The following is a 23216-nucleotide window of genomic DNA, read 5'->3' as shown; positions in this document are numbered from 1 at the left end:
GACAAAAAGGCAGGGGTCTGCTAAAATACATCATTTGCTCTCTGACCTCACCTCTCACCTTTTACTAATTACAGACTTGAGGCGTCTTGCAGGTGAAGGCACACACAGGCACACACACCATCTGACACCATAAATACAGGTCTCTGGTCAGCCACATGCCTGGCACAACAGTTTACACATTGCAACACACAGGATGCTTTCCATCCCACAGGTTGTATATACCTGCCCATGAATGCACATAAAGTTATGTTTGCAGGTAAACTTCACAGCTAACCACTATCTTTCGAAAAGGTGTCACCATCCACGTGCCACATAAATATTAGGTTTTGGAACTGTTTGTTTGGTTTGTCATTTCATTCTTAAACTCTGCAGGGACGCCAGTGTTCCCCGCCGACATTGCTGTCTTTAGGAGTTTTAAAGCAATTTTCCTGTTTTACTGCCTTAGGCCTTGAGTGATTCTTATATACAGTTGTAGAAATGTGTAGCCTATACACTGAATAAAAAAAAGTTTAATCATTTCATCAACTAAATGTGTGTCATACAGCCTATCGCCTTGTCCTTTAAATTTTGGGGTACCTCAATAGCAGTGGCTCGTCTTGGATCTCGCTAGCTGAGCTAGCTATGGATTGCAGAAAAACAGTCTTGCAGGACAGAGGATTTAACAGTGCATGGATATATTTATTCCTTTTACCACCAACTGTTCGAAGTTAAAGTATCAAACAATCATAAATAGCCCACTGTGGATCGCCAACTTGTTGTAACACATTAATAAATGCTCATTTAGACTTATTAGTAATGTTGATGGGTGAATTTAGACTTACTGTCATCTTCATTATAAGGCTCGAATGTGTTTTGCGGCTCCCGACAGATTATTTGAGAGCTTTTTTGGCCAAAAATGGCTCCTTTGATAGTTAACGTTGCTGACCCCTGTGCTAATCCCATGCATTTTTTGGGGCAAAAACCACGCAGTTTTTTGGCATGTAATACAAATGGTTTATTTTCGGTTATTATAATTGAATATTTCTGTATACTAGGTCCCAAAATAGTCTTGGAATTGCAAAAATTGAGTGATGTAGCTATTTCATTGAAGTGAGACCATTTTTTGGAACACATGAGTGTTTAAAATGACCTATTGTGACCTCTAAGATAATTACAGCTTAATGCAACTTTACAGCCACAAACTAAAGACCTTGGGCATTCAGGGGGTGTTTGGCTTTCACAGGTATAACAGAAGTGCTCACCATCCAACCACCAAAAAATGCAGTTCTTAAAGAAATTTCCAAATTCCAAAGGTTTTTGATTGAGGTGTTGTTGTTGATGATGAGGAGAAGTATGGTTGTTGTTGTTGTTGTTGTTGTTGTTGTTGTTCTTTGTCTTTTATGAGCTGCTGAACAGCTCAATTTCCCTTCGGAAATGAGTAAAGTTCTTTCTATTCTATTCAAATCAAATCACAGCATGGACTCTCTGGTGTTCCTCTGGGTCTTGGTGTCTGAAGGTGGTACTTTGGAGGGATAGGATTTTTGACCATTTTTATCAACTCTGAAGTATTGCTTAAATTAAGCACCAAATCTGTGTGACAAATATATCAACCCCAAATATTGCTGCGACATCTTAGGAGACATAATTGAGCACAGGAATGGCTGTCATATACTTCCATCATAATGATCTAAGCCATTATACACTCTTTCAACCTTTGAATAGGTGCCTGAACAAAACACAATATTTATTACAGATTTATTACTAGAAAAACTTGATGCACAATGCTGCATCTTAAATGAATCTTAAGGTTCCCAGCTTTCAGATGATGTATACCACGTCTATGAGGCATAAACTGATGACCTGCTATCCCCCTGTGAATATCCCCTGTCACCCATGAAAAAAAAAAAATGTCTGTAGACCTTTTTCATAGACATTTTTACTTGTCATAGTCTGAAAAGCACAGGTGTATTTAATAACATTAATGATAGCTGCATTCCATTTCGGGGAGGTCCTGGTATTGTGCATGCTGGCTCACTGGAATCATTTACTGGCACTCTTAATGGAACTGAGCCATCGTTAGTATTATTAGTTTCACCTGTGACAAATAAAACTGTCTGCTGTGAAAAAACGTCCATTGTAAGGAGGGATAGAGCAGAAGAGGTCAATTAAGACCCTCAGTCTAACAATGCTGCATTGTGGGAGTACACAAGGGGTAATTTTATTCATACAGTGTGTATGGATGTGAGAAGATGAGTGTAATTAGGTAAAAATCCAACATAAAATGCATAGCATAACAGAGCCATTGTGCCCCCTCACTGAATGAATCAAGCATTCAGACCTGTGCTGTGCTGTTCGCTCAAATGAGCGTCAGAGCCCCAGAAATTAAACCTTGCTCACTTTGATCCTTCCCTCTTGTAGTGGTGTTAAACAACTGGCCACTTCACAGATTAAAAAACTGCTCTATTCTGACCAACATCAAAATGCTTCTTACACATTAACATATCAGTCCAATGAGTTCAATAATATGATACATATCAATATAACAGCAAGAGGGGTTATTCCACTTAAGGTCCACTTTTACTTTTGATACTTTATGAAAATTTTTATTTCAATAAAATAATGTATGACTCATACTTGTATTTGAGTATTTAAATATTGTTGTACTGGGTTGTAGTGAGGTACTGATCACTGACAGAAGAAGTCAGCAAGTGCTGCACAGTCCGATTTCATGTGCTTTTCTCTTTTATTCAGATGAGTTTCAGCCCAGCTCGTTATGGTTTTGGCCCTCAAGCCTTCTCTAAGATCAACTATCATGCTTAACTGTATCAAGGACTGCACCTTTATGGATCACATCTGCATTTGCTATGTCTGTCTTCTTTTTATTCGTTTTTCTCTCACCTTGCTATGAACTCTGTGTATGTAGCCTGCATCTGTCTGTAAAATCAGTTACCATTTTACTTGGTAAACCTGGCTAAAACTAATGCTGTCTGCCTTCAGAAAAGCTTATTAAGTTCTTTTGTTGATGAGAGAGGTGTATATTCAACTTTATGGTAATTTACAAAGAGGGTTCCATAAACCATAAACTACCGCCTCCAGAAGGACTATGTACTGTATGTAATTAAATCCCTTTTTCATTGCCGCAGTACTTCTGTTTACCACAAGAGTGCGCACGAAGCACAAACCGGAAGCCGGAAGTGGAGTCAACGTCAACGTGCGAAATTCAAACTTCTGTAACAAAACATCTCTGCTTGCCACAGGGTTTGTCTATGTGGCGTGTGGTTGCTCATTGATTTTACCTTCTTCTTCTCCCGTTTTCATTAAAATACAGGTAAATTATCAGGTAATATCGAGAGCGGTATTCAGCTAGCGTGTAGTGGCATATGTTAGGTTTTACTGGTGTTAGTTTTATTTCTGTAGCTAACGTTACAGTTTAAGTTAAGTGACGATAGCTAGCAGCTAGAAAATGTTAGCTACTAACTTAGTTTATTTTGAACACAAAGAAAGCTGTGTTTTTCCCGTTTAGTTGAGTGTCTTATTGAGTTGAGCGCTAACACTGCTGCTATAAACCGTTTTCTCTCACCGCAGGGAGGTTTATCATCGTGTGGCTGAAGCAGGGAGGATGCCTGTGGAAAGAACAGAGCAACGCGGAGCCGACGAGCTCTACAAATACTATGAGATTTACGAGACTATCGGCTCAGGTAATGACATTATTAATACATGTCAGTGAGTGAAAAAGCTCTGTCACTGCCATATCTCTCTGATGTGTGTTTATATACTTTGTGTTTGTCAGGAGGCTTTGCTAAAGTCAAGCTGGGTCGACACATCCTGACAGGAGAGAAGGTTGCCATTAAAATCATGAGCAAGAAGGATCTAGGGGTGAGTCAAGGAGACACTTTGCTTACTTAGGTTATTGTTGATCTGCTGTAAGTATTTGCATTGAACAGGAAAACCCAACAAAGCAAAAAAAAAAAAAAAACATTAACTTGAAGAATATCATAAGCATTTTGATTTGAAAACAGTAGCATCAGATATGTTCATTATCAACAGCCAGTTTGTTCAGTAAAGCCTGTAAAATGTGTATAGTCTGTAAAAGTGTATCGACTGTAGTCGATAAAATGTAAAACCTATTACAAGTTTCAAAACCCTGAGGTGACGAGTGCAAAGTGTACAATGATGTTAAACAAAGGAAGCCATACAAATCCTAAATTTGAGAAGCTGTTCTGACTGACAATGTTTCACAAAATTGTCTGAGCTGATTTCTCGATAATCTGTCTATCTATGATAAATGTATGCAAAAGCACATTATGATGAAATTATGATTAATGCAATTAACTGTTGTACCATTGTTATATTACATCAAACAAAACTTTTTACAATAGTTAAAATGTGATGGGTTTACAAAAGTTAATATTTGGACAACAGAATTCTGTAAAATTATGACAGAATATTTTCATATAATCACAAAATGTGAACTGAAAGTTGATAAACAATATCAGATTGTTTCTCAGCCCTACCCAGAGCTACTCACCATCTTCAATAACCTTACCCTTTATTTTGTTCTTCATCCATTTACATGGATGCCCATGGTTGCTTATCTTAATGTGCATGAGCATGTGCATCATCATTTAAAAAAATGCAGCAATTCAAAAAGTACACAGAATAGATTAAAAATTATACATCAAAAACCAATAACAAACCATTCGTCACCCTAGGATGATCTGCCACGTGTGAAGGTGGAGATTGAGGCCATGAAGAACCTGAGTCATCAGCATGTCTGTCGTCTCTATCAGGTCATAGAAACCTCTACCCAGATCTTCATGGTGCTGGAGGTAAGCACACATACACAGAGACTGTGTGAGTGTGAATATGACATTGTCAGGGTTTCTATGCAGCATGGAAAAGTATGAAATTTGATTTTAGTAGTTTCCAGATAAGAATGGAAAAAGGAAACGAGTATAGAAAAATATTTGTTTCCAGAGTATTGCCCCTACTCTGTTTTCTAAAATATAAAATTCAGTTTATTTTTAGACATACAGCATTTCTGAAAATAAACTTATCGTTCAAGAAGAGTGTTTTTTTCATGGCGTTTGGAGCAGGCTGTGCAGCCAAAATGTTAACCACTGTGTGAGAGAGTGCAGCTAGGGCAAGCTTGATGTCATCAAAAGCAAGGCAAGAGATCTAGCATGTGACTCAATGTGCATTCCTATGCAGAGCATCCTCTACTCCTGCACGTCACACCCTACATAACAGCTCTGCCCTAAGAGCTTTATAACTGAGCCAGATCCAGACATCTGCGACCAAATGAGTTTGAAAGAAAATGTAGCAATATCTTTGAATTGTATAGTGCTGCATAGAGTTATGCAATGATGAAGTTATCAGAAAACTAAACACACCATACCTTTTTTTTTTTTTTTTACTCTTTTTTGGTTCCTTTTTATAAAAGAGTGAAAAATATGGGGAAACAATAATATTATATTTTTCATTCAATACGTAAGGGAAAGAAACCAAGCAAGTATAGGAAGCACCGGTTCATTCATTTCCTTTTTCGGGCAGAGATGTTTAGCAGTGGAATGTCTCAGGCCCAAGTCCCTGCGTAGGAGTATGGACTGAACAGATTGTTGATTATGAGCCATAAGGTTAAAATCTTCTGTCAATTATTCAGCAACATAATAGCATACATAGTCAGAATGGAACATACATGTTAACAGTTGAATTTTCAGAAACTTTAATTTACATCGAGCCATTTGTACTCCGATGTCAAATATGATAAATCTACCAAGAGGTCTGGAAATGGAATATTGAAATGAAAATGTGTAGGAACGCTGCTTTATGTTCAGTAATTTTGCATCTCTCTCTCTCTCTCCGTCCTTTCTTCTTCCTCTCAGTACTGTCCAGGTGGGGAGTTGTTTGACTACATCATAGCGAAGGATCGTCTGTCAGAGGAGGAGACCAGGGTGTTTTTCAGACAGATTGTGTCTGCGATGGCCTACGTCCACAGCCAGGGATATGCACACAGGGACCTCAAACCGGTAAACACAACCACTGATGTAAAAGAGTGACTGAGAGAACATGACACATTAAAGAAACTATAGCAATGTGTTCCTCCTTGCCTGTGACTGCATACTAATCTTAATGTCTGCTGCGATGATTGTCTCTCTGAACTGTAGGAAAACTTGTTGATTGATGAAGACCACAACTTGAAGCTCATAGACTTTGGATTGTGTGCCAAACCAAAGGTACATAATCATATCCCCTGTCTTGTTGTTTTAGCTTTAAATGTATTCAGCCTGTTAGCTGTTTGTTCAAGATTTTTTGGATGGAGGCAAATCTAATCGGTTGTTCCGACAAATATGTTTTATATTACACAACATTGTGTTTGGCCGTTCACAGTCTAGGTTGAAGCTGATGTCTATAGACAAGTGTTTACACAGTGATAATTGCCTATAAACATGATATGCGCATGTTGTTATTTCTTGCCTAGGGAGGTTTGGGTTATGAGCTGATGACGTGTTGTGGGAGCCCTGCGTATGCTGCTCCTGAACTCATCCAGGGAAAGGCATATATTGGTTCAGAGGTGAGAGATGCATGCTGTTTACAACTTTTAGAAACCACCAGGGCTGTGATTTCAAGATTTGCCCTTATTTAAACCTGCAAAACTTGCATTTGTTTTCCACTAAAAGTCGTGATTACCTGCCTGTTCCACAATTCTGCTTTTTCATGGTGCGCTGATCATATTCGCTGGTGCATGACTCAGTGCAACTGAGCTGTGAAATCCTAACTGTAAAGCTGAAATACTGCTGTGTGATGTGTAACCTCTAGGCTGATGTGTGGAGTATGGGAGTGCTGCTGTTCGCGCTGCTCTGTGGATATCTTCCCTTTGATGACGACAACTGCATGGTCCTCTACAGGAAGATTACAGTAAGAGCACAGACAGCAGTCTCAAAAACTCTGACAGAGCTGAACTAGTTGAAATTCAGAACTCAATGTAACAAAAAGTTTTGTTTTATTTTATTTATTGTTTTATTTATTATTTGACTTATGACAGAGATTGAATACTGGTGTTCCAGAATCGCTCTTAAATACCTTGTGTCCTTGTCCTGCAATTACTGAAGAATTGATCTCTAGTCTATGAAATATTGCCATTGCAAAAGCAAACAATTAATGCAAAACTCTTCAAACTCTTTAAAAAAAATCTGTTTTTGGATCAACACAGTACACACAAACCATCATTTGAATATGCATACCAAGCACCAACTACACTTGTAGCTTTTGCTTTTTCTGTGTGCAAGGCATATCAGTTTGCAAAAAAGTTGCCATACATGTAGGAAACACACATACACACAGGTATCCAAATGTGCTGAGTATGGATGTGTATTCCGAACATATCATACTATCAATACAATAAGGGGGAAAAGTAAAATTTTTTCTCTACATGTTGTAACACTCCTCAAACAACAAAAGCACAGTAGGATAAAAAAAATTTTGACTAAGTCTTGTGTTCTTTGTGTGTCGGGCCCCTCTGGCCATAGGATTTCATTCACATCACATACAGTGTTGTCTTGAGCAAGGTGGCACATCTGTCAATGTGGAAATGCACAGGGCAAATAGTGTAGTAATGTAGAGACCAGTATTTACAGTTTTGCAAAAAGTGTGTTATAAAAACTGACTAAAACAGAGAATGCACATTCAGTTTGGCACGCTTTGTAAATGCATTTGCTAAATGTGTTAATGGTTTCAGCAATAGTGTTTCAAGAATCACTATTAGTGTGTAAGCATTCAGAAAAAAATAATGTTTCATAACGTGTTTTTGTACGTTTTTTTTAATCTCCTTAGAGAGGTAAATATGATAACCCTCGATGGCTGTCTCCAGGTAGTGTCCTCCTCCTCAACCAGATGATGCAGGTACATAATCATAATAATAATCACACTCTCTCCCCTGTCTTCTGCTTTTTTGCTACTTTACGAAAAATTCACTCCTCGAGTCACCAGATTGCTTCTCACTGCACAACACTGGAACTCATAACCACATTAATTTGTCACAATAGAAGAGTAGAAGTAATTTTTTGAATTGATATAATTAGAATACCATTTTATTTATTTTTATAACACATACAACATTTTAGACATACTGTAGATGGATGTGTAGTCTTTTGAATATTGAGTTGTAGTTTTCGTGTGCATCCTGTAGGTGGACCCCAAGCTGCGTCTTACTGTTCGACAGCTGCTGGACCATCCCTGGGTGTTGAAAGATTACAACAGCCCTGTGGAGTGGCACAGCAGGCAGCCGGTACACACACACACACACACACACACACACACATTCATCCATGACAATGCTATAGTAGATATAAACATAAACAGCGCTGCACAACTACAAACACTACAGAAGCATCTAACAGTTTATGGAGCTGTATGCTGTTTTAGTTTAGAGTTTTTCATTTGATTTCAAAGTCAAAATTTGATCCATTCTCTGAGGGTTTTTCTAGTTCTCTCCAGTCACCACACAGGCCCCTGAAACAATGTCATAATCCGTAATATGAATGTTATTTGGGAATTATTCTTTTAGTGCTCACATATAAAATGTTTTTAAAAAAGACTTTAATATTTTGTGTTTGTGCCTTTTGTGTAGCTCGGTCACATCGATGAGGACTGTATTACTGAGATGGCTGTCAACATGAAACGATCGAGGGAGAGCACCACAGCGCTGGTCAAGGAGGTGTGTCTGCACTGATGTTCATTATGCTGATCAGTTTATCATCAGTTGATTTCATTGTGTTATGAATGGTGACATCACAACAAATGCATATGTTGATTATGTCTGTTCCTCTTGTATTCTATGCAAACATAATATTTGACATACTTTGTATTTGAAATGCAGTCTAATACATGTTAACTCCTACAGTGGCGGTATGACCAGACCACAGCCACCTACCTGCTGCTGCTGTCAAAGAAGCAGAGGGGCAGACCTGTCCGCCTGCGCCCTGAACCAACAGTCTGTGAGGAGTCCTGCTCTCCGCTGCACCAGGGACTACAGGTCAGACTCCATACCACAACTCCCAAAATGCTCTGTTCTTCCTTCGAGCTACTGACTGTCCCTACAGCTGCATGTTCTGATTCAGTCTTCTTGACTCTACCTTGTACCTTACATTAGGGCTGGGTGATATGGATAAATCAAAATGATTGTGTGTGTGAAGGCAAATAAAGAACAGCTAGTCTAGTAAATTCAGAAGATGACATCATTTTACTGTAAAGCAGGCGTGAAACAATACTTACAATATACAAAATCTAAGACGATATTTAATCTCGTATCGCGACATCAATAAAATATCGATTTATTGCCTAGCCCGACCTTATGTACTTAATGTTTCCCAACACTGAGCGTTTTTGTTGGTGTTTTGGTCTTTTTTTTTTTTTTTCTTTTTTTCCAAAATCTTATTTTCTCTCTTGCTTTCAGACAAGGGAAGCCCTTCACTTCAGCGAGGATGAAGACGCCGTGATTGTGGGTTCTCTGGACTTTTGCTCCGACTACACTGACGACTGCCCGTGGATTTCAGTTAAACAGTACACACCCCAGGGCGTCAGAGGTCAGCCAGATGGAGCTGCAAACAACAACGACATGGTATGTGAAAGCTGGGGCACATGTATGTTTTTGCTGTCCTCCGTGTTCTTCCTGATTAAGTTTGGATTAGAAACCGTGTTAGCTGCGATGGTGAAGGGCCATGTCTCTTGTCTTACAGAGAAATCTGCTCATACCACATTTATCTCTTCTTTGTATTCCTATAGAGACTAGCATCTCCTTCAGTGGAGAAAAGGTGTGCTTACAGCCCGACCCCAGAGAGGGGGCGAACTAAGACACAGCACCGTGAGGAGAGGAGGCACAGAGACCAAGAACGAGCCTGTGAGAACAAGGAGAATATTGCTGTGCAGGAGAAGGATGTTGAAATATTTGCGTTGCCTCCTCCTCGAACCCCTGTGTCCAATAAGAAGAATGCACGGCCCAACAAGAATGTGTTGACCACACCCAATGGAAATGCTAACATCAATGACACCAAAGCCAATGCAGTCACGCCTAAAGGTCAGGAGTCTCTCTGCTACTCAGCCCACGGCAACACAGAGTTTCAGTTCATCATCCAGTTTATTTGTATACTGTAATTGTTTTTTTGTTCCGAACAAGGGCTTGAAGTACAATCTCTATTAGATTATTTGCATTAGCCAACTGCCCCTCTCCACATCGTTCTCTTTCATTTATCTGTCCCTCGCTCAGTCTTCATGCAGCTCTCATAATCACAAGTGCCACGTCCACATGCCACACATTTGCAAGTAAATTGTCTTCTGGTAATAAACTCATTTATTGGGCCTGTTTTTATCCCAAAGCCACTCATATTTCTATGATTTAGCTGTCATTACTGAAACCACTGAAAATGAACACACACACACACATGTACACACTTATCACTGTCAACTCAAAGGTGAGGTTATTATTATCAGGAAGCTAATTCTACTCACTTATCTATAAATGAAGGACACTAATATGAATGGAGAATCATTAAAGTCTTTATTATTTGTCAAAGTGAATCCTCTGCTCAGGTGTCCGGCCTCATTAGTTTACCTTATAAACTTGGCCATAAGCCGGCTAACGTGCTGCAGCTGACCTATTTGGTGTTAAACCCTTGGAATCTGGCGCGGTCCTGCTCTCTTAACAGCCTCCTGTTCTCTGAGCTACAGTGCAGACATGCTGCCTCTGACAAACTTGTCCACACACACACACACACATGCACACCGTGATCTGTGTGTCTGTCCCTAGGCGTGCGCTGTGACAGGTGTAGCTGTCTCTTTCCTCTGCTTACCGTCCCACGTGGGCTGTAGTGACATGTGTTCTCTTGCCACTAAAGCCTAGCTCTCTCTCTCTTTGTGTGTGTGTGTGTGTGTGTGTGTGTGTGTGTGTGTGTTTCGGGCTTCTTGTCTCTGTGTATACCAAAGCCTTTGTGTTAAGCTCCAATGACAAAGCTAGCCAATTCCATGCATAAGAGCAAAGGGCTGCACTGATTATTTTCTCATCCAACCTTCATCCCGGTTTCCCCTTTTCATTTACTTGTAAGACACTTTGAGGTTGCAACCACAATCTGATTCCATAATGTCTGGACAGCGTCATAGGGTTGGGTATCACATTTGATCCGATAACGGTATTGTTAGGGTACCTGGGATTCGATACAGGTACTCAACTTTACCGTTTTTTTTTTTTTTGTTTTCGGTACTGTGCTTTCTCTGTAATAACAAAATGTAATTTTTGAACACACTGCAGGGGTAGGCGAGCTCCGTGGTCAATTTCCCGGCATCAGGGCACTTCTGCCCTCTGTCTGATGTTAAACCTGGCAGCTCTGCAGAGCTCCATTGCTGGCTTCGAAGCTCCATGGCTGGCTTCCAGGCTTTGGGGCACTTCACGGCACTCTTGCCTCTTGTCTTAACCGGGTGTTCTCACCCAGATGTGCTCTTAGGTCCCAACCTTTGGGGCTGACACCAGCATAATTCAGTTGATATCCTTAAAAGTACTGAGATTGGTACCCAACCCTTGAAGCTGAGTGACATTAAAGGAGAAGTCCGGTATTTTGCACTTTGAGCCCCATTTCTGGGTTGTTTATGATGAAATAGAGTGGTTAAGACCAAAATTTTGACGAGTGCTCCTTTTCAGAGAATTTGGCTTTCCCCTGCTGCCTATGGCCATGTGTGAACCTGTCCTAAAACCACCCTAAACGTTCATTTTCAAAGCCATGAAACTCACAGAGTGGTCAGTGGTGTTCGTTCTGACATAAGAATCATAGCAAACTGTGGTTTCCATCCGTGATGATTTATTTGACATTTGGCCTAATCCATTGATTTATATAGGAAGCCTCATTGTCCATTGGTAGTAATCCACCACCGGAAACGGAAAGGGGGTTGTTTACGACAAGGTTGTAGTCATTGTAGTCTTTTAGCTCAGCGAATGTGCCGGCTCGACAGTGATGAAGACGAAAGAAAAAGTTTTGTAATAAGTTTAAACAACTGCACAATGGATTTTGAAAGGTGGATTCTGGATGATGATGCATTCGAAATTGATTTTGACAGCCGTGGTTACCGATTTGAACTGGAGTATACGTCTTCTGCCTCTTTTCTCTGTCCCCATTTCATTGCAATGTTTTCCTGCCAGTTGGTGACACCCACGTAAAGGAGCATTATCACCATCAAGTGGGCTGGAGTGTATAACGCTTCAGGGTCAAACAAATGATCACGCGGAAGTTTACACACGTGTGTGAGGCAGCTGAAAAAAATAGTTCCACAGTCAAGATGAATAGTGAAAATACGGATGGAAACCACAGTTTGCTACGATTCTTATGTCAGAACATCAACAAACACCACTGGCCACTCTGTGAGTTTCATGGCTGGAAAACAAATGTTTAGGGTGGTTTTAGGACAGGTTCACACATGGCCATAGGCAGCAGTGTTAAGCCAGGCAGGGGAAAGCCAAATTCTTTGAAAATGAGCAGTCGTCACTATTTTGATCTTAACCACTCTATTTCATTATAAACAACCCAGAAATGGGGCTCAAAGTGCAAAATACCGCACTTCTCCTTTAAGAGAAATATTAAAACCCAAAACAGTTTTTGTTCTCCAGTGGTGGCACCATTCCACCAAATAGAAATATATTGTCAGTGTCCTCTGCACCATTTTTAACATATCTACTCAAAAATATATTCTTCCATATATATCTATGGAAGTAAAAATTGTTTTCATTACAGATTAATTCCCATTTATTTTTGTGGGATTTATTGTTAACTGTGTGGTCTATAAAACAGCAAAAATATCTATCCCAGTTTCCCAGGGCCCGAGGTGACCTCGAATGTCTTGTTTTGGCTGACCAACAGTTGAACTAATTGTTGCGGCTTTAAGTTCTGTTGGTTTGAACAATGTTTGGCTGCAAAGCAAGAGTATGTGATGACTGGTTCGGCCGATGAGTCAGCAGGGTGTAAAAGGAAAACATGTTTATATTCATTTTTTTTAACCAAAGTATTTCTGTGTTTCCTGTGTGTGTTGTAGGTGGAGGCAGTGCCTCTAAAGAGCACAATAAGAAGAGAGTAGCAGAGTTTAAGGAGCTTGCAAATGTTGAAATAGTGGCCTTGAGTCCTGAGAGAAGGTGAGTGGAGTTTCCAAATATGAAAGAGGGAGTAGGGGAAAGTGTCTGTGTTAATAAGTGAATGGGATAAATATAGACAATAGTTGGGTGGGAGGGAGGCTAAAGTTCACATCTAAAGTCACTGGGGACCTCAGGGTGGCCTATGGGCTTAAGAGACTGAATTCCGGTTAAACGTTGATAGGTCTCTCAATTTAAGTCAATTTGAATTTAGACTGTAATGGTAAACAGCGTAAGATTCCTGTTTCTGTTCAAATACTGAAATGTTAACCTGTAATCTAGTTAGGTAAGAGCAGTTTGATCAAATGACTTGCCAAAGTGAATAAATACGAGATCCTCTTTGCTCTCCAGGTCTCGGTCGTTGGACATGGCTGTTATGGGAGACAGCGGGAAGAAGAAGAGAGGAGGAAAAGTGTTTGGTTCCCTGGAGAGAGGCCTGGATAAGATGATCACCATGCTTACTCCCAGCAAGAGACGAGCCCTTCGTGACGGTCCACGCAAGATCAAGGTATAGAATGTGCACACCTGCCAGAAGTATTGTATACTCTTAAAAATGGAGGTACTAACTAGAACCATACAGGGGTTTTGTGGCTTGTCTCCAAAGGGACACCTTTGGAACCCTTATTTCTACAAATGCACACATTATATCATTTTCTTTCATCCGTCTTTCCTCCGAAGGCACAGTACAATGTTACTCTGACCAGTCAAACCAACCCAGACCAGGTCCTTAACCACATCCTCTCCATCCTGCCGGAAAAAAAAGTTGATTTCACACAGAAAGGGTAAGATGACGCACCTTCCCTTGATTTCTGATCAGGTGGCCCCAGTCTTTGATCCAATCGTAATGTTTCTATGTCACCTTCTTCTCCTTTCATTCAGGTATACCCTGAAGTGTCGGACCTGGGGCGACTTTGGGAAGGTAACCATGGCGTTTGAGCTGGAGGTGTGCCTGCTGCAGAGGCCAGAGGTTGTTGGGGTCCGTCGTCAGAGACTAAAGGGAGATGCCTGGGTCTACAAGCACCTGGTAGAAGACATCCTCGCCTCATCCAGTATCTAAATAATGCACTTTACTAACAGTCATTGCCCGTGTCAAGTCAATTGATGCTGGCCTTTCTGTGTCCAAGAATACATGATGTTGAATTGGTGATTGATGCACAGATTCATACACTAGAAGGTGTCTTAGTACATCAGTGATTAGTCCTTCATTATTCAAAGTGAATATTTAAAATTGTCCTTAGGCCAGCCTGCAATCTCCAGATCACATGTTACATTAAATTTATGAGCATTACATCACAGGATCCTGTACAGCGTGTCTTGTTTTATGTAGAGTATTGCTGTTTTTCTTCCTAATTATTAAGCTGAATAGGATCTCTGTCAACCCTCTTGAGATGAATGTGTGTATGTATGAAATACAATATAGCTATTTACAGTACAGTTTACCTTCTGGCTGCTTATTACCATATTAATGTCTTGATGTTGTTATTCTCCCCTGTAGGTGTAATTTACTGTCATTAATGTACATGTGTTTACAATGCTAACATCATGACATTTTTACATGGCTGTGTTGTATGAAGCTCTTATTTCTTGTTGGTGCTTGTCTAGTTTTTACTGTCATATTGTGTGTCTGTAAGATTTCTACTGACAAAAGGAGCAAAATAAATGGTTTCTGGTAAATGTAATCTTCCTGTGTTTATGGAGACGGATGATTGAGATTAATTTATGTACTTCCTTGACATCAAATGTTCTTTCTTTTTTGATTCGCTCAGCAGTTTGATGGAGCAGTGGTGTGTTTTACACTCTGTCATCATCCTTCTGTTCATCTTCTGGTCCTCACTCCTCTTTAGTACAAAGATTGATAGTGATAGTTTAGCTTAGTGACAGCGTTTGATGCGGAAGGGTGTCAAATGTCTGCAGTGTTTCATCACTTGAGGTACTTTAGATTCAAAACACACATCTTGCACTCACATGTTGAATAGTTTTAATAATGGTTACTAATTACAAACAGGAGCAACAGTTCAGCATTTTTATGCAAAAGTACTTCACATATGTAGAATATTGTCAGATCTATGGTATATTTTGTCAAGAAAATGATTGGGTCATTGATCTACAGGAATTCAGATGTCCTGTGTAAGTAAATTTATAACCACAGTGAAAGATAATGATTTACCTTTGACACTCAAAATGGTGGATGATGATTGTTATGGCAGAAACGGCTGTAGGAGCATGATTGTTATGACTGACTGAATGACTAAATAATGATGATCATTGCCTGCAACATCTGAGCCGACTAAAACAGAAGAGTCTGAGGGGCTCCTCTCCCCTCCCTGCTCCGAGACAAGATGCCACTTAGTCATAACAGTGCTGCAGCTGATTGGCATTTATTTGTGGCAGGTTCTCCTTGGCGTCTCAGCAGGGAGGAGAAGGGTAACGATGGGTTGAGGTGATGATAAGGGGGGTTTAACCTTAATGGAGTCTGGAGTGGGTGGGGGGTGGGATGATAATTTAAGACAGAGGTGAAGGTTGGAGTTAGGAAGATAAAAAAAAAACATCCTCAAAAACAGCCTCAGCCCATGTCCTCCATATTATTCCAGTGGTGGTAATGACTCCTGCTGGGCTGAGGTTGGAGGATCAGAGCATGTTTGTGTGTGTGTGTGCTGTGGACAGCAGCTGGAGTAAAAGCCCGCTGTCACCTTTCTCACATATGTGAAAGACTCTCCCCTCTTTTCTGGCCTTTCCCCATTTTCTTCAACCATTGCATGAGCCAGATTCTTCTCACGTTTTCACATGCTTACCTGATTTTTTCTTCAATATTTTGGTTTTATATCATAAATTTGTTGCCTTATATTGTTTCATTTGCTTCACCTTCTCAGTATCTGCAGGAGTAGTGGGCCAGGTAGATGATTCACGGTTTACTCCTTGTAAGAAAAAACTCCAAATCCCTATTGTCATTGTCCCTCCATTCAAACAGGGGGCACTCCAATCTCAAGTTGTGAAGTTTAGTCCATGCTTGTTGACAGCTAGAAAAAGAGAGCATATCTGACCCAAAGTCCTGCAGAGGATTAATGACATAAAGCTGAGAAACTCTGCAGAATGTAGAGCAGTGTGAAACTTCCAGCAGGACTCAGCAGCAGAGTGAGCTGACACACAGTACATCCAGTTTGGGAGCAGTGTTGAGTAAGTAGAAATTCTTTGTAAATGCTAAAACAGGTCGGCGCAGATTTGTGTTTACTTGTTTTGCTTGTGCTTTTCAGGCTTGTGAGTGTAAAGACATGTAGGAGAAATGAGGCTTCTGCTGACAATTGTTCTCATTGTCCTTTGCCTATGTGAGTTTATGATTTTTGAGAGGAGCTGTCACACTAATATGGCCAGGCAATTTAGTTTTTTTGTAAGCCAGCTACATGACACATCTATTTCTTCTTGTTCCTCTGACTGCATATTTGTCCACTGCTCATTTTTCAGGGCTTTACAAGGCTCAGACGTCTAATGACACTTCACAGGGAAATCCTTGTGAGGTAGGTCAATAAAAACAGTAGTTAGGCCTATGTGTGCCCAACCTGGGGGTGGAGGGAGGTCTTAGCATAGGGGTGTGCCATGGGAAATGTCCCCCTTAATATTTAGAACATGTGCATCAGACTCCTCCACCGGGTCGGGTACCCCAGGTAACCTGCAAAAAGCTGTGTAACAGGTAAAATATGTATATGTATATATAAATTCATGGGTACGGGCACAGGGAAAAATGAAGAGTGAGTGGGTGAGAACAAAAATATGTTTTATTTTTCAGAAAATGATATTTTGACTTCTAAGTCACAATTCCTTATATCCTGGAAGTCAATGACACAAGTTGAACCTTTGACCCCATTGTCATATTCGTCTCTGACGTGGAGGACTCCAGTGATGAAACTTTGCAGCCCGATGATGAGGCACCCAAGGAGGATCCTTTTGAGGTTTTATGGTGGTGGAAAGAGCATGCTAAAATGATTCACAACCTGGCAGTGATTGTGCAGAATGTTTTCGCAGCATCCAGCACAGCCAATGAAAGAAACTTTGCCTCTGCTGGAATTGTAATAAAATAACAGAGAATCCAGCTTAATGTGAGTGACCGTAGCTTGTGGTTGTTCAGTCACGGGTGGGGGTTGGGTTACTGGACTTCTTCTTTTTTTTTTTAAGATATTTTTTTAGGGCATTTTTTGCCTTTAATTGACAGGACAGTGAAGCATGAAGGTGGGAGAGAAAGAGGGGGAGAGACGTGCAACAAAGGGCCACAGGCTTGACTCGAACTCGAACCACTGCGGCAACAGCCCAGTGCATGGGGCGCCCGCTTCACCACCAAGCCACCGACACCCCAGGGTCACTGGACTTCTATTAACAGGTGCAGGCAGGTGCAGCTTTGACTAAGACTTAATGATGGGTGACAGGCCGATTCTGGTACGCTGGTACTGAGCTTGGCAGATTAAGGTTTTCAAAAATGGACCCGTGTAGGACTCTGATGGTCTGGTAGCTGAATCGTTACAGTGCATGTCTGTGGTTTGAGTTCAGCTGGGAAGTTTTGTCACTTGTCATGCCTGTCTTTTGCCCATGTTTCCTGTCTCCCTCTTCACTACTGACTGTCTAATAAAGACAACAGTGATGCCAAAAAAATCAGCAAGTCAAAAATTAACAAGTATCTTGTGAATATAGTGGAGCATTTAGGCCCTGTCTACATGTATACACATGTTTTTGAAAAAATATGTTTTCCCCCTCTGTTTTAAAAAATAAATTCGTCCACACTACTCTCGTTCTCACAAGAATGCAAAAACGACCACAAACATACGCCAGCCTGAGCTGTTTTTAGCAGTCTCTCCTCGTCATAAAGGTTGTAAAGCATACAGGCTAAAGTTACCTTTTTCAAAACACAGAGTGGAGATTTCATCACTGTTTATTTCCGTTTGATGTTGGGATTGAGAATTGCATTTTTCCTTTTAGGCTGTATCCATGAGTGGCGCAGCAGTGTCTCTCCTCTTGTCCCCTCTGTCTCTGTACTCCTGGCTGGCCTCCACGCTACTCAGAATCGTCCTGTCCGTCCCAGCTCTTGTCCTCAGCTCCTTGTATCACTCCCTGCTGCTGCTCCTGGCTTGGCCCTGGTGCGTTGCCACCATCTGTGTCTCCATGCTGTTGACTTGCCTCCATATTGCCCTGTACCTGCTTCACCTGGCTCTGGTAGTTGGGGTGGGGGCCATTTTAACCCTCAAGCAGCACAAAATGGCTGATGGAGACGCCACCAATGAGAAAGTGTTGTACCAGCAGAAGAAACAGGAGAGGAGTTATATTAAAACCAAGCTGAGGATGTTTAGTCGTAGAGTTGCAGAGCAAGGCTGAATTCTCCTGTAAATGATCTCACTGTGTGTTTCTTTGAGTAAAAATCCACCTCAATTTGTTTGGACCTGCTCTTACCTTCATTTATTTAATGAACATACAACTGCAGTTGATTTTCACACAGATCTTGTGCTTAAATTGGCTTTGGGACACTTTGTGAGAAGCAACAGAAAAAAAACACTGATTAGTGTGTGTCCTCGTGACCTAAATGAGGGTGAAAATATATCTGCTAGTTGCTACTTTAACAAACAGCCTACAGTTGTCCACTTATCTATCGCTCTCATTTTCTCTCTCCTCATCTTTAAATGTGGCCCCCCAATTATATCCGGATTGTTGTGCTGTTTTCTTGCCATCTGCAGATGTTATCATTAGACATGTCTGTCAAATGGAGATGAGCGGATAAGAGAAATAGGGAGAGGAATAAGAGAATATTTTCTGCATTCATTGCGCCTTTAGATGTGTGTGTGTATGTGTGTACACAGCGCAGGGCATGCAAACCATATTCCTGAAAAACACTAATAAAGGGAGTTAACAGGGAGAGAAACTACATGTGGTATAGGCGTTGAGCCAAAGCAGCGAATGCTTGGCCAACCAGTAAACAGAGTGTGCTGACACGCCGTGGCTCTCAGATCTCAGGGAAGCATTAAAAATTGCCCGAAAAAACAATTTTATCAAAACTATTAACACTCCAGCCAAAGGGTGTAGCCATATAAAGGAATGGGTGAACTTTCCGTGCTGTTGTGAATGTGTGTGAGCATGTGTGAAAGAGACAGACAGAGAGACAGAAGGGAAATGAGGCTGGATCATAGAGATTTATTACATGGCCGTGGCATCCTAATTAGCATAAAGACTGGACCGGCCCACTCAAGCAGAGAATTAAAAACCTTAATTGTGCTGTCAGCCTTCCTCTCTCTTTCTCACTGTTGACTCTACTTCATTCCGCTCGCATTCGTCTCCTCCCGCGCTCTCCTCGCCCTCTCCTCCCTGCTTATGAAGTAGCCTCCGTCCATGCTGTTTAATTGTTGGTGATAAATGGGAAGCGGGATGTTTGTAATTGTCTCAGAGATGGAGAGAGGACGACGGTGATCGTCTGCAGGAAGGAGAGGAAGAGGACGGGGAGAGTTTTCCTATTTGAAACGAGGAGAGTGAGGAGGCCATTTATCAAATGTTTGTTTGAAGGAGGAAAATTAGCTTGGCAGACACAGGCCAGGAAGCATTAGTGGGATTTGATCCCAGGCCAGACTGGGCCTACATGTGGAGCCAAAGTTTTTCACCATAATGCAACGTTCACATCACATGGGATGGATGGTAGGGATAGGAAAGGGTCATATGTCTGAGAATATACTCGTTATCAGACAACTCAAGATGGTTGTAAGATTGCACAATTGTGTGAATATTAAAAATTATTTATATTTACAATAGCACTTTATCCATTAAATTTGGGTACAGTTACCTTAAACAATGTACTTACGATGAAGTGAAGCATCTATGTTTGCTTTATTGGTTTTCCGGCACTTTGTTATCAAGCGCCAATTTTGATGTATTGAATCTTTCAGAAAAATACAACTTTCCTGGTTGTAATTATGACCTGAAAGATGATGTGAAAACTATTTACATGTCTGACAGTGTGAAGTGAGTCAAGTCAATTTTATTTATATAGTGCCAAATAATAACAAAAGTTAACTCGAAACACTTTTCATATAAAGCAGGTCTAGAGCCAACCCAGTCGCCAGAATAAAATGTTGGCATTGTACATTTCTGCAAACCACAAATACATTATATTTGTGCATTACATACATGTCACATCAACATTTCTAAAGTGACTTAGTATAGTGTTCGAGACCAACAAAACATGAGATTTAACAAGTCACTGCCGTGTTTCCAGCTGCTTTTAAGGCACCAAATGTAGGTGTTTGGTAGCAACTAAAGCATTTGTAATTTTCAGAGACTTCGCTGCTTTTCCTGCTGGGATTGTGTCCCCCAGACTGGGTGATTTAACTCAAACATGATCTTGTCCGAACTATAACAAAGTAGTTTTTGTGCCTAAATCTAACCACACATTAACCACAATGTTGTTGAATGTTCTTAAATATCCACTGCATAATAATGTGCAAATATAACGTGGGTTTGCAGAAAGGAACAATGGCAACATTTTTCCTGGGGATTGGTTCACTACAACATACTCTTTAATGAGCAGAGACCTAACAACCACCCTTATGAGCAAGCACTCAAGGAAAAACTTCTAACAGATAAAAAGCCTCCAACAGAACCAGACTCTAGGTTGGACTCCATCTGCCTTCACTGACCTTTACTTACCTTGTTTAGTCTGATATCAGCGTCCTGTTGTAGGGAATGTGACAGCAAGCATATTGCTCCTTCATGGCTTTATCGTACATGTAGTGTTGTTACTAAAATTAGTTTTTGCTGCTGATTTTTTTTTTTTTTTTTTGGTCTGCATTTCTCAGAGATATATGTTAATCACAGAGAATCTTTTCATTTTCTTCTTTGGGTTAGCTATCAGTGCTAATGCTAACTGCACAGGTCGTCTTCTGCTGACAAACCTTTTGTGCCCAGAAAGAAGAATCACTCCCTGGGGTGCCAGAGGATTTTGCCCAGCAGAGATAACTGATGCTTTGTTTTAAATCACTCTCTCTTTCAATCATTATTAGCTACATAATAAACATATTTGAAAGTTTGCTCTGTAATGAGCATTAAAAAGCAATTGTGGATGCTGTAATCATCACTATTTTGTGTCTTCACCAACAGACAACTGTAACTTTCACATCTAGGGGAAGCTTTGCACTGTGAGTTGTTTTTTTTTACAGTAAAAAAGTTAAGTAGAGGCTATAGACACTGCATTTTGTTTGCTCAATTTCGAGAATTTTCGAGGGCGCCATACTGAAAATTCTGGTGCTCAAATAAAATGGCAAAAAGTATATGTAGTGCACTAGGTAGCAAATGTAAACAGCTGCAGGTGCACAAATGTTGACAATGAAAGCAGATGATACAATGATGTATGATCTGATGAGTCTGTTCCTGCTCCGATTTTTGAGCCACACAACTCATTTTAGAGTCAGACCAAATTTCAGCTTTGTCAAGAGTTGTTTTCTGTGCAGTGTACGGGGGGAGGGAGGACCAATCATGACCCGATCAACTGCTCCAGACAGGCCGTCAGATGTTTGAATGTATTTCTGAGGCGTCAGACACTTTGGTCTTGCACAGCTGAAGCAGAGCCACGAGTCCTTTCCCCAAGGTCAGTTCCTTTTCTCACTCACTCAATCAATCATATAACATGTACCCAGGATAGACTGTATCTAAAGGTGGACAGCATGACAGCTCCCCAAAAGTGAAGCCAAAACATCTTGATTACACCCCCCATCTGGCTGGTTGCAGTAGCCTATAGGTCATATACCTGCCCCCTCTAAAAACGAAGAACTCCAAGTATGGGTCAAATGGTTTTTGTTATTTTAGGTAGCTCTTTTTTTGCTGCTGTATGTTCAAGTGTTTTTTTTCTGATAAGTTTGTTTATAACTAGTAATTTGATGTTAAAAATGAGGGATTGAGGTCATGAATGACAACTGTGTGTGCCAATCATTATGCTTGCTATCAATGCTGTTGGTCTTGATTGATCAGACGGGTGTGGTGGCGGTAACCCGATACCAGCGGAGATTGTGTGCCTGTATGTGTTTGAGTCTGTGTGTGTGTGTGTGTGTGTGTGTGTAAGAGGGAGCGAGAGAGAGAGAGAGCGAATCAAAACATAGACTGACCCATTTTGCAGAAATAGACTTTCAGCTCTTTTTGGGACGTCTCTTATTGTGAACTGTACCTCTGCCAGCAAGCAAACTTGTACCTGCTTGGAGCTTTCAAACGAATCTTTATTGACAATCGTCAATAGCCAGAGCAGTCTGCAGGAGCCAACAGGCAGTTTTATTTTCTATTTCACATTTACAGTGTGAGCACTCAGGTCGTGGCTTGACGATTGAAGCGTGAACACAGAAATCTTGAGCTTTGGCTTTACAGTGCAGATGATTTACTCGTACAGTGGGAGTTGGAATTAAACACCAACATCTCTCAAACTGCCTAACATATGACATTATATGCCCAATCATGAGACAAAAACTAGATACAAAAAGAGTGAGAGAAAAAAAGCCTGCTACTGCTCATACTTTTTGGGTGATCCCTGGGAAACGCCAAAAACACCACATTAAAGACCAATAGCAACAATCAATCAGGTATGCCTTTGTTAGCAGACATTAGTACATTTATCAATATAAAAAATGCCACCAAAGCTTAATGTGTTAGTTCGGCTTGGGATGAAAAAGAGCTAGGCTGCTATCATATTAAAGACTAACTGAGTAATCAGCAGGAGGAGGGAGGGAAGAAGAAGACATGAAACAAGGAGCACAGCAGTGAAAGGTTTCTGAGGAGGAGGAGGAGGAGGAAGTGTTTTGCGAGGGTCAGTCCTGTTTGTGCGTCTCTGCTGTCAAAGCCTCTCCTGCAGCAGCAGACGAGGTTAAGACTTAAGAGGCCGGCCCCTCTCACACTGCCTCTCCCTCAGCACTGACAGCTCGCCCACACACACATGTAGACACCCAACATGCTTCGTCTTAAACTTTCCACTTTACCCCAATCCTCCTACCTCCTTTTTAACCTATCTGCCCTTCCTCTCGATCTCTTCTTTTCTGTCTCTTGCTCTCCCTTTTGCTCGAGTTTCTCTCAT

General features: G+C 40.9%; 2 protein-coding genes across 2 annotated transcripts; both read left to right on the top strand.

Annotated features, from left to right (window-relative positions):
• Positions 1–3168: 3168 nt before the first annotated feature.
• Positions 3169–14823, top strand: melk (maternal embryonic leucine zipper kinase). Its single transcript, XM_033623394.1, has 18 exons — positions 3169–3307; positions 3565–3677; positions 3770–3855; positions 4692–4808; positions 5865–6008; positions 6147–6215; positions 6461–6553; positions 6799–6897; positions 7813–7881; positions 8168–8266; positions 8609–8695; positions 8882–9013; positions 9434–9598; positions 9763–10054; positions 13051–13147; positions 13496–13652; positions 13823–13926; positions 14024–14823. The coding sequence occupies exons 2-18, from the start codon at positions 3599–3601 to the stop codon at positions 14199–14201; spliced, it is 2067 nt and encodes a 688-aa protein (XP_033479285.1). The 5' UTR covers positions 3169–3307; positions 3565–3598; the 3' UTR covers positions 14202–14823.
• Positions 14824–16163: 1340 nt separating this feature from the next.
• LOC144462582 (uncharacterized) lies at positions 16164–18580 on the top strand. Its single transcript, XM_078166734.1, has 4 exons — positions 16164–16318; positions 16396–16467; positions 16604–16656; positions 18107–18580. Exons 2-4 carry the CDS (start codon positions 16425–16427, stop codon positions 18497–18499), a joined length of 489 nt encoding a protein of 162 aa, XP_078022860.1. The 5' UTR covers positions 16164–16318; positions 16396–16424; the 3' UTR covers positions 18500–18580.
• The last annotated feature ends 4636 nt before the right edge of the window (positions 18581–23216 follow it).

This window comes from Epinephelus lanceolatus, chromosome 3 (genome assembly GCF_041903045.1).
Source record: "Epinephelus lanceolatus isolate andai-2023 chromosome 3, ASM4190304v1, whole genome shotgun sequence".
Lineage (NCBI taxonomy): Eukaryota > Metazoa > Chordata > Actinopteri > Perciformes > Serranidae > Epinephelus > Epinephelus lanceolatus.
This window is presented reverse-complemented; position numbering and strand designations above follow the sequence as displayed.

Bases quoted from the DNA above. Each gene is read 5' to 3' on its own strand.
- melk (XM_033623394.1), top strand. From the start codon at position 3,599: ATGCCTGTGGAAAGAACAGAGCAACGCGGAGCCGACGAGCTCTACAAA. The intron at 6,554-6,798 runs GTGAGAGATGCA...TGTAACCTCTAG, and splicing joins AGGCATATATTGGTTCAGAG to GCTGATGTGTGGAGTATGGG. The intron at 13,927-14,023 runs GTAAGATGACGC...CCTTTCATTCAG, and splicing joins GTTGATTTCACACAGAAAGG to GTATACCCTGAAGTGTCGGA.
- LOC144462582 (XM_078166734.1), top strand. From the start codon at position 16,425: ATGAGGCTTCTGCTGACAATTGTTCTCATTGTCCTTTGCCTAT. The intron at 16,468-16,603 runs GTGAGTTTATGA...CTCATTTTTCAG, and splicing joins TCTCATTGTCCTTTGCCTAT to GGCTTTACAAGGCTCAGACG. The intron at 16,657-18,106 runs GTAGGTCAATAA...TTTTCCTTTTAG, and splicing joins CACAGGGAAATCCTTGTGAG to GCTGTATCCATGAGTGGCGC.